Source organism: Oncorhynchus mykiss, chromosome 19, assembly GCF_013265735.2.
Source record: "Oncorhynchus mykiss isolate Arlee chromosome 19, USDA_OmykA_1.1, whole genome shotgun sequence".
Classification (NCBI taxonomy): domain Eukaryota; kingdom Metazoa; phylum Chordata; class Actinopteri; order Salmoniformes; family Salmonidae; genus Oncorhynchus; species Oncorhynchus mykiss.
Window position 1 is genome coordinate 32,491,334 of NC_048583.1, and position 11,605 is coordinate 32,502,938.

General features: G+C 40.5%; 1 protein-coding gene across 4 annotated transcripts in view; it reads left to right on the plus strand.

Annotated features, from left to right (window-relative positions):
- mipol1 (mirror-image polydactyly 1) overlaps positions 1–5,083 on the plus strand; it is a 97,583-nt gene extending 92,500 nt beyond the window's left edge. For all 4 annotated transcript variants that reach the window (XM_021573942.2, XM_021573945.2, XM_021573946.2 and 1 more), the window contains one exon: positions 4,122–5,083. In XM_021573942.2, the coding sequence (XP_021429617.1) occupies positions 4,122–4,188 (67 nt within the window). In that variant the 3' untranslated portion in view covers positions 4,189–5,083. The remainder of the gene's footprint in view (positions 1–4,121) is intronic.
- The last annotated feature ends 6,522 nt before the right edge of the window (positions 5,084–11,605 follow it).

Sequence of the window (11,605 nt, forward strand, 5' to 3'; positions counted from 1 at the left end):
AAACAGTGTTGTTCCAAATCCCCACCAGTACACCTTGGACAGAGACACACACTAGCTGGAACTGTCTAAACGTGACAGAGAGGCTAATGCATATATTTAAAAATGCAACGAGGGGCTGCACCATTTACACACAAGGGGGACAAGGTGTGTGTGTGTGTGTTTGTGTGTGTTTGAGGGGGGGGGGGGGGGGGGGGATTTCTTGCCTCGTGTTCATGTTAACTAGTTAGGTGGGCCGTGTTTGCCTGTGTGTATCAGTGAGTGTTGGCCTGTGTGCGTGGCCTGTACATTCAGTGGCTGGAGTGTTTGCATGGCCTTTGTGTCTTGGACCTTTCTTAAACATTAGCAATCCTCTTGGCCTTATTTTCTCTCCCCATTGCTAATATGTTGATCTCTCCTCCACAGCAAGCTGATGTTACACACAGCGCTAGCCGCCGTGTCATCCTCACCACGCATAAATAAACACAGGTTTGTGGTGGCGATGACTCGCCATGTTGAGGAAAACAGATGGAGAATAACTTTCCCGGACAGACAATACCTGGGTCACACCACTCCCAGATGCTGCCTGATTACCAGCCAGTCGGTAGAAACCCTTGGCAAAGCAGATTGGCAGGTCACAGCTTAGACAGTCTCGCAGGCAGCGCAATTCTCTGGTTGCGTCCCAATAATCTCTCCATCCTGCTGAAGTGTGGCCTCGTTCACTACTCCCCACAAATTGAGTGTTTGTATGAGCTAGAGGGAGTTTCCATTTACCAGTCATTTCTTTTCAAATCCATGAAGGGAAGTGAACCAGTGCACACTTTGGGGGAAAGAAGAGATCATTTTGACGAACCCTCAGGCTCTTATCAGACCATTACAACTGAGCTGCTGAGGGAAAACAACTAGTGCACTGTGCTTCAAAGATGAGAAGACCGCACTCCCTCAAAAATATCAGCAATGGGTCTTTCTTCCTTGCCCCTCCTTGTGTAAAGGGGTTTGTTATTTCAGGGTGTGTGCGTGCGTGGCACATGCACAGTATCAGGAATTTAAGAATACTTCATCAACATCCACTCCCCCACCTTACAAGTCAAGGTTACATTTAAAAGGTAACTTTGATATAATAGACTGCACATGAATAGTTAGTTGTTTTAATAACTACAATGACTAAAGATTTAACTTGTGATTTTTGTTACGGTATATATGAAAAATCTAAGTGAAAATGATTTTTTTTTGCAACTATTACAATACAGGAGCAGTGTAGCCTTTCCACTTGGGTCAAGTTTATTATTTCCATATCAGTGATGTCACGGGGAGGACGGGGGATAAGATTTTCATGGAAAGAGCTTTAAATCCTCACTCTATAACAAAAAGCCTGCTGTATGCTGGGGTTCAGTCCCGGCTTTCTATTCTAATTTCATTCACAGTTGGAGATTTTCCCTGTCTAAGTGCTCCCAAAGTTTTGAATTCTATGGAAGAAGAATGTTTGCACTTGGAAGAAAACTTCCATTGCTTCATCAACTATTAAAAGAACATTTATTTTCACATTTTGTTCACTCGTCACGATGTGCTTGTGTCCTTCATGATTGAAGGGCAATTTTTGCTACATGTAATCTAGTTAATTTCCTCCTATTTAGCACTATGCTCTTCACCTGTCCATGGTGCTCCTGAAGATCCCATTTCATTTGGCTTTATCTGATTCCCTTTAGTGATATTATAACCATGGAATTAAACTCAGCCAAAAAAGAAACATCCCTTTTTCAGGACCCTGTCTTTCGAAGATAATTCGTGAAAATCCAAATAACTTCGCAGATCTTCATTGTAAAGGGTTTAAACACTGTTTCCCAGGCTTGTTCAATGACCCATAAACAATTAATGAACATGCACCTGTGGAACAGTCATTAAGACACTTAACAGCTTACAGACGGTAGGCAATTAAGGTCACAGTTATGAAAACTTAGGACACTAAAGAGGCCTTTCTACTGACTGTGTGAATGTGCCTTAGGCATGCTGCAAGGAGGCATGAGGACTGCAGATGTGGCCAGGGCAATAAATTGCAATGTCCTTACTGTGAGACACCTAAGACAGCGTTACAGTGAGACAGGACGGACAGCTGACCGTCCTCGCAGTGGCTGTTCTGCAACGTGTAACAACACCTCCACAGGATCGGTACATCCGAACATCACACCTGTGGGACAGGTACAGGATGGCAACAACAACTGCCTGAGTTACACCAGGAACGCACAATCCCTCCATCAATGCTCAGATGGTCCGCAATAGGCTGAGAGAGGCTGGACTGAGGGCTTGTAGGCCTGTTGTAAGGCAGGTCCTCACCAGACATCACCTGCAACAACGTGGGCACACAAGCCCTCAGTCCAGCACAATCCCATCGTCGCTGGACCAGACAGGACTGGCAAAAAGTGCTCTTCACTGACGAGTCGCGGTTTTGTCTCACCAGGGGTGATGGTCGGATTCGCGTTTATCGTCGAAGGAATGAGCATTACACCGAGGCCTGTACTCTGAAGCGGGATCGATTTGGAGGTGGAGGGTCCGTCATGGTCTGGGGCAGTCTGTCACAGCATCATCGGACTGAGCTTGTTGTCATTGCAGGCAATCTCAACTCTGTGCGTTACAGGGAAGACATCCTCCTCCCTCATGTGGTACTCTTCCTGCAGGCTCATCCTGACATGACCCTCCAGCATGACAATGGAACCAGCCATACTTCTCGTTCTGTGCATGATTTCCTGCAAGACAGGAATGTCAGTGTTCTGCCATGGCTAGCGAAGAGCCCGGATCTCAATCCCATTGAGCACGTCTGGGACCTGTTGGATCGGAGGGTGAGGGCTAGGGCCATTCCCCCCAGAAATGTCTGGGAACTTGCAGGTGCCTTGGTGGAAGAGTGGGGTAACATCTCACAGCAAGAACTAGCAAATCTGGTACAGTCCATGAGGAGGAGATGCAAGCAGTACTTAACGCAGCTGGTGGCCACATCAGATACTGACTGTTACTTTTGATTTTGACCCCCCCCCCCTTTGTTCAGGGACACATTATTCAATTTCTGTTAGTCACATGTCTGTGGAACTTGTTCAATTTATGTCTCAGTTGTTGAATCTTGTTATGTTCATACAAATATTTACACATGTTAAATTTGCTGAAAATCAACGCAGTTGACAGTGAGAAGACGTTTCTTTTTTTGCTGAGTTTATATTATCATTGAACGAGATAAAAACTTCTCAAGTCCTGTGAAATGTTCCTATTTGAAAATACACAAAATATTCTTTAGTCAAAGCCAATTTCCCTACATCTTTGACCATAACATAATTCCAGTTGGATGCTTTTTAACTAAATAGCTAGGAATATGAATATTGACTCTGGTAAAAAGAAAAGAAAAGTACAACCCGCCAATAAACATGTGTAAAATCACATCCGTATTTCAGTAGCAGACCTATAATAGTCTGGATAGGTTAAAATTAGAATGTGTGATGATGACTGCATGTTTTGGCCAGCTTCACATGTCTTGTTTCCAGAGAGCCAAAAAAGCAATGTGCTGTTTCGTCCCTCTCTCACCCAGCCTCTCGCTCCAAAAGCATTTCTCTCCTGTCTCTCACCCGCCCATCAATTCACTGTGATTTTCATCCTGTCAGGGAATCATTTGCTTTTCTTTTCAGCCATAAGGACACCATTATTGTCCTGCCCCTCTGCCAGGAAAAACACTAGATCTGAGAGAGAGAGAGAAAAAAAAAAGAGAGAATCAGTGTATTTCAATGATTTGTACAGTCGGTTTGGTCTGACTACCACTTAAAGAAGCATCTACATCCTACCCCCGGTCTGCCTTGTAACAAGTGTATCCTTGTGTTAGTTAGGGTGTGCTGGGCACCACTGCACCAGGAGAGGTGCATTCATTCCTCACACCCTCTCTTCATCTTTCTCTTCCCCTCTTCCTTACCCCATCTCCCTTTTTTCCTCACCCTATCTCCCCATTATTACTCCCCCTCCTCCCTTCCCCTCTCCCCTTCTTCCTCCCCTGTCTCCCTCTCTTCCTCCCCATCCCTATATTTGGGGTTCCTCTACATGTCTTTGGGTCATTAAAGAGCACTATATTAAACCCATGTATTATAATGAATGGTATTCTCTTTGTCACCTTGCAGGTTGGAGCGGCTGGTGGAGGTGCTGAGGAAGAAGGTGGGGACAGGCAGCGTCCGGACAGTCATCTGACTGAGACTACGCCGGGGGAAGCAACAGTGAGTCCACTCAGTTCCTGGCTCTGTCCTGAATGGCACCCTATTCCTTATAAAGTGCACTACTTTTGACCCGTGCCCTACACCCCTATAGGCCAAAAATAGTGAAGGCATTAGGGTGCCATTTGTGATGCAGCCCCTGTCTGCTCTGCCCGAACTGGAGCAGCCTGAGCGACTGTCCAGTCGAACGGCCACATCTGGTGTCCAGGCTGCCTCCCTGCCTGCCCAGACCCGGGCTGTTGTGTTTAACGCTGTGTAAACACACCCAAGCCTTAACTGGGCAAACAGTTGTAAGAAGTGCAGCACTCCAAAGCCTCATTCCAGGCTGGGCTCAAACTGAATCGTAAACTGTTTAACCACTTGGGTTGTTGGTTTGTTGCTGCCCACTCTCTTTTTCCCTCTTTCTTTCTTAAATTCTACATTTTACCTTACTAAAAATCATGTTACATTTGTTTTGTCATCAACTAAATTGTGTGTTGCTGTTTGTGTTGCTGCCTATCTCTGTTACAAGGGAGATGCCTATGTGCCTTACTTTTATTGATAAAATATGTATTCTCTTTGATATCCCAGATCAATACAGTGTCCTGACATACACAGTATTTCATTGAAAAGGTTAGTGCTGTATTGTAAAGGTTGCTGGTGCTGCCTGGATTCGGCGTCGATGCTGCCGCGGGCCAAAATAATGTGATTTATATAGTCAACTCCATGATGCTCTCAAATCAAATCAGTCATGGAATTTGTGATTTGAAGAACGTCACCTATCAACTTCCTGTATTCTTGCATCTGTTGTATTATAAAGTTAGTATTGCTGTGATAGTTTATGGGCATTTTATGGTGTGAGTATTGTATGAAATAAAACATATAAACAACTGATGTGTTTCATCCTTTAATCTGGTAACTCAACACTATTTACTCTACTCAAAGACAAAAGGTGTGACATTATTAGTCGGCCACTGAAAATGTTGTTTTATTCTCGGGACTTTTTTTCTTCATTTTTATAAAGGACTTTCTCAACTCAGTCACGACCATTATATCCCCATGGATTGATATAAACTTCTATTTGAAGATAAACCTGTCTTTTTTCACACTTCTGTGTATCTAAGGTTCAGCTCTCAAAGTGTGCTAATTTAGAACAGGTCTTAAAAGAGGTTAAAAAAATAAACCCACTACCTCTGATATTCATTTTGTAAGATCCATATGACAAAACTCTCTAAATTACACAACTGTCGTATTTGTTCTCTCGCTGACTAAAGGTTTCATGAAGCAATATTAAGTTTTTAGAAGTATTCAAAGTAGGTCAAAGTATATAGAGAGGGGTATATTTTTGTAACTCCAGTAGTCCATGCATATCCATTTCATGGAACATGAACTTCTTTCTAGGCTTTATAGAATTACATTTTAAGCAGAGCTTTAAATCTCTTAATTTTAATACATTTGTATTTTGTCCGTAGCACTATTATTTTTGGCTATTGTCATATCCTAATTGGCCAGATTTTGACAAAGGCATTGCACACTAAAACCAAATGGTTCTATATAGTACCACATAAGGGTTATTTTGCTTTTAACCATAGTGGATCCCTTTTTGGGGCTATATTGAACCATTTTTTGAAGGTCTTTAAAGAACCACGATCATATGGTTCTAAATGGAACCTGTATGGTGCTATAAATAACCCTTTCCTAAGGTTCTATAAAGAACCGTTCAAAAAATGTCATATATCGCACCAAAAAAAAGGTTCTGCTATGGTTATGACCCTTTTTGGGGCTATATTGCGCCCTTTTGTATGGTTCTTTATAGAACCTTTATGGAGAATGGTTCTATACAAAACATTTCTCAATCTCAAAGGTTATTTGTGGATCCTTTTGAAGAACCATACAGGGTTTGTTATTCTGGTCAGCCGTATTATATTGTTAACATTCTGTAGGTGTTATTATTGTGTTAATTGACAAGTTGAATTAGGTGTGGTAGCGCTGGAACAGCTGGGGCTCCCTGAGTAGAGAATTGAGAACTACTGATTTAGTCAACTGTTCTTAATGGATAGAGATCCTGTTAAATTATTGGAGGGGCTATGTCATAAACCCTCAAAGTTCCAGAACGGTGTGAAAATGGCAGCCAAATTGGTCAGGGAGAAATCCAAACTAGTCTAATTGGAATTGTTGTTTTCCTGGAAAACTGTGAGTGCTATTATATGATACAATATCAGTAATTGTTGCATTTACAACTTGTCTAAGTCCTATCATCAACTGATTTCTGGCAGTGTATGGCTGTGGATTGACTGCATTGTTTGAATGGAATTTGGGCAGTTAATTAGAAAATGTATGGAATCATTCCTCTTAAACTGGCTGTCTAGCTAGCTAACAAACATGCAGTGTAGATACATACTTCAAATTCATTATTTAACACTATCTTATCCCAGCACTGGCAAACATGGCATGGTTGACCAACTCCCTGACCAACATGGCTAACCTTTATCCCATCATAACAAGGTTCATGTCCATTCTAGTATTCCATGGGCAAGGGTGAGTCTTCCACAAGGCCAATCACTGGCCATAGTGATATATGACATGTGATGGCATAACACAACAGATGAGAAACTGGAATGACACTCACTCACACTTGCACAAAAAGAGCTGTGAGCAAACCATGCCCCCAAATATCCAAATGAGCTGCTGCCCCAACATTTTAATTATCACTACATTTTAATTAGCACTAAAAGAGCAAAGAACCCTTTTGTGAACTGCAAAGGACCTTTGAAGGGCTCAAATGGTTCTTTGCATCATTATGGTTCCACATAGAACCATCCTTCCCAAAGAACCCTTGAGGAACCATTTTTTCTTTGTGTGTACTGACTTTGAGAAAAAGATGTTGTGGTCTAGAGATGGATGCAAAGAGAGAGGCACTATCCATGGATATATTGTTCATTTATCAGTCTCTCATTTTCCTGCACCTCTCTCTCTCTCTCTCTGTCCTACCTCTCTGTGGTCCCTATTTGCATACTAATAGTTTATAAACATGAGGGCCGAAGAGATCAAGCGACCTTTACTACAGATTATACACCAAACAGTTAAATTCGCATCGTGTATGTTCCATTTTTCGTAAATTGATGCGTTGACCCTAACGAGCCCTACATTCCTCCCGCTGTCCTTCGATTTAAAAAAAAGCTATGCCCGTGGTGAGATTTGTGTACCCATACAAGATCGATTATGTAATCAGAACTTGTGTTGGATGGTTGGATGCACGGTTGCCATCAAGTTGCAGTCCAAAGACAGGAGGGGTAGGGTAGAGAGTACCTTCCTCTCAGATAATGCTGGAGCTACAAGCTTGTCGATTTCATCTGCGCTGGTAACCGTGGAGATCGCACAACGTGGGTGTCCCCACTCTTAATCCCACTAGGTCCTCCAATCTATGTTTCTCCGTCAAATAATCCGCCTCGTTCTAAATAAGGAGGCAAAATATTTCACTTTGTTGAAATCTGAAAACTTTTGATATCCCTGGTTATCCCCAAATCGGCCACGCCTCCAATTGTGCGTTACGCGTTGTTATGATGATCGCACACACTAGTACAAATAAAATGCCTAATGTGTAGGCTAGCCTATAGGTCTCAATTTGTATTATGGTTCAGTTCAATATATCTTGACTAGGCCTATAGAAGCCCATTTGATATTTATTTTGAAATGTTATTTTGGAGTCTGATCCTTGATTTATCCTGTGTAGTTTACTATCTTGGTCTCGGTGTAAAGGATTGTACACGGGTGCACCATAAATAAGAGGAATCCCGATTAACCCATTTTGAGAACCAATCGCATGATGAAATGACTACAAAACAACTTTTTTTATACGCTTTAATTAAAAACGTGTTCAGGCAGCCCAGTTGTGAATGGATTGCAGAGAAAAGCGTGACTGATCCTGTTGCTATAACGACAACAAATATATCCTGTCTTTCCTTCCACTTTAACGCACTCCATACATACATGTATTCTTTGTGGACCTTCTTTTCTAGTAACAATGTATGAAACTGGAGGCTAATTGGCAATAAAATGACAATGTCCATGAAGCACATATGTTGTAAAGCCTTGGCCTATGTGAGAAGCATGCCATTTGGAGAGGAATGTGCCTATTGCACAATTATAAAAAGTGGGCCATAGTTCATTCTCCTGGCTATCTCGTTGTTTACAGTGTTGCATAATATGGTTAGTTGTTCTTTTGATATAGGTAGACTATGCATGGTTTACATTTTTAACTATAGATTATTTGGGCGTTCCGTAGTAGACTGTCAAATTGTTTAATATTTAGTTTATATAGCAAATTCTGTTTGTTCATAGTGCCACATTTTATTTTATTTAACAGACTGGTAGCCTAGTATTTAATATTTGGATAGCTGGTATACATGTTTAATACCTTCCATTTGTCTGATGCATAGCACTATTCTGTATCCTCCTTTGTTTGTTCGAACTTTTCCCGTTACCCTGCAAAGAGAGCAACCAAAAAAACCAACCAATTGGGTTGTCCCCTTAGTGTGGCCTCAAATGGATTAATGAAGACACAAAACACCATGGTCTCGTAGCAGGCAGGCAGGCCGAGGGACCACCAACCTGACAGTCGATGTATATTAGGAGGACACAAAGCCCTAATAAACTTCTTCCGTATAATTTTTAATGGAAAACCAGCTGCTTCTAAAGCTGATTTCGGATAGAGATCTCTCCCTCTTCTCCCTCGGCCTTTGAAAGCTCCTTTCTTTCGTCTTTGAATCTGAAGGGGTATTGCTTTGCTCTTTTCGTTGGCCAAGCACAATTGTGTTATTGGAGATAATTAATTCAATCCCCATCAAAAGGTATTAGAAGCGCCTTGGCCCTGTAGTGGCTTTCTAAACTCAGAATGAAAAGACGGAGAAGAAAGGTTTTACGGGTAGGCTCGCTGATGGTCGCTTTTGAAGTAAAGGGGTCTGCGCATTGTTGTCGAAATTTTTGTCCATAAGGGTGAAGAAAGCGCCAGGGCTTTTGATGGGGAAACGTGAAATGCCACATAAGTTGGAAAACAAGGCGCTGCTGAAATCTCCATGCTGGACACTGCCTGCTGATAACATATGTCACACATTACTAAAGGTTGGACGACTTGAATAATGTAGTTCAAATTTAATGTGTAGAAAAACACGTATAACCTGTACGCCAAGGCAATTGAAAACTAGGCATATAAATAATAATAATAGCCTAATCATAATAATAATAACATGTTTATTACTGTAATTATCGACGTGTATATAATAAACCCTTTCAGCGTAAGAATATGTCTATATAATTACTACTAAATGTACCTTCATAAGTTATTAATTCATATTATCTTATATGAGGGCATAAAGGCGTTGATATGTTGGTTTAGACTATTAAATACTAAAGTGAACAGCTATTATGGGTTTCAATGTGATATGCTCTTACACTAAATTATACACGGTGTAGCCTAGAAAAAAACACCTCGTTGCCTTTTTCAGGTGAAAAATAATGCATGATATTCTATATAAATTAATATTTATATCTTGTTTGAACGTTGAGGTATGCCCTAATAGCAAATATTTCAATCAGAGTCAAACACAAAAGTCACTGACAGGTTTGCTCTGTTTTTATTTGCTGTTTCACGTTCGACACAAGGTGGTTTCCATACTGGATCACACGCTGCAAAGTCTTTTTTCAACAGCTGGGCAAACTAATGAACAAGATCTGTCCAAAGTTCAAACATTTCTCATGGAAACGCTGAGTCCTTTTCTCCACAAATTGAGGATGATGTTATTGGAATCTGCTAAGAACACTTTGCAATAGAGTTTTAATTAGGAGAATAAATACATGAATCACTCGGTGCATTTTGGATGATCTGCTGGGGTTGATCTGACCATTTTGAAGGTTTATTGCCAGGCATATACTGGTCAATACCATATTATTTGCCTCTAACATTGTACACCTTCAGATACAGTAGGTCTATGAAGTAGGTTATAATGGGCCCATCAAATAATGTCGGTGGGGACCTTGATCCAAACGACTTTACAAATAATCTAGATCATATCTGGAGTAAGCGTGTTTCTCCGTTAAATGTGTCAATTTGTGGTCCATGCCCTCTTTAATAGTCTTGTCGTTCATTAATGAACACTGTCATTATGGCAAAATGACTGTAATAGCATATATCGCAATCATTTTATTGTCAAAATCATGTATCATCTTGAGGTGAAAATAACAAAAATGCAATATGAACGTTGGCCTAAATTCTTCCGGGAAAAATATCCAATCGTTGCAGGACAATAGGCCAAATGTTATCCATATTTAAAGTGACCAACAATAAACATTTTAATAGTCACCATTTAGGATATTATAGTCCAAAATTGATTTGAAAAAGATACAAATGAAAGCATACAAAATTAGGTTTTTAGATAATGTTCATATTAATGTCAGTTCATCTGGAGTTGGCTAAAGGTACGCCTCGAGCATATCAAACTCATTCGCAGACAAGCTTCTCAGTTGTTCCAAACACAGTTAATATATTATCTAAATGAACATAGCTTCTTAAAATGTTATTTTATTTATTTAAAACAAGTAAGCTTGAATGTGTCTGTGGAAATATAAACTGAAAAACAAAACACAGACCACAGGTCTATGGCATAAGCCTATAAAGCCTCAATTCTCCGCGATATTTTCACCACACTCAATTCAATTCTCCACGTTATTTGCGCATCGGGGGGCAATTACATGATAATTAAACACATTTCACGGTTACTCAGCCAAAATGTGTGTCTACAAAATACCATGATCAAAGTCAAATCTGTTCAGGTTCACGAGCCGCATCATGTAGGGTTACGGTTCACAAAAAGATGCTTTGGTCTTTCCACGATATTGTTAAAAATCCATTTACAACACGCCGGAATCCTTTATGAGGTAAAGCTCTGCGGCTGTATTTCTGTTAGATTTGGCTTTAGCCTTGCTCATTGATCAAAAACTTGCGGTGCGTCAACCCAAGCGAGCATCAATACAGTTAGCATTTATGAACTTTACAGAGATATTACAATTATATTGAATACACTTTAGATGTGTCTATCAACGGTTCATAACCTAATTTCATATGGAGATACATTCATGATACAATATTTTACGCAATAGCGTACAAGACTGAACAACAAAGCTGGCTATATGTCACTCTGACAGAAGCTTTAGACCATATAATTAATACACTCTCTTTACAATGGTAATGAAATTGTTTTGTAAGGCTTCATTTTTAAACTCAAAACGTTACAATTCATATTGTTCCTGAATTATTTGGATATGCGTAAAAGTTGGAACAGTTGCGTAATTGAATAGTACTTTTTTACGCCTCATGCACAGAATAGCTTCTTCAAAATTAACTTCAGAAATACCAACAA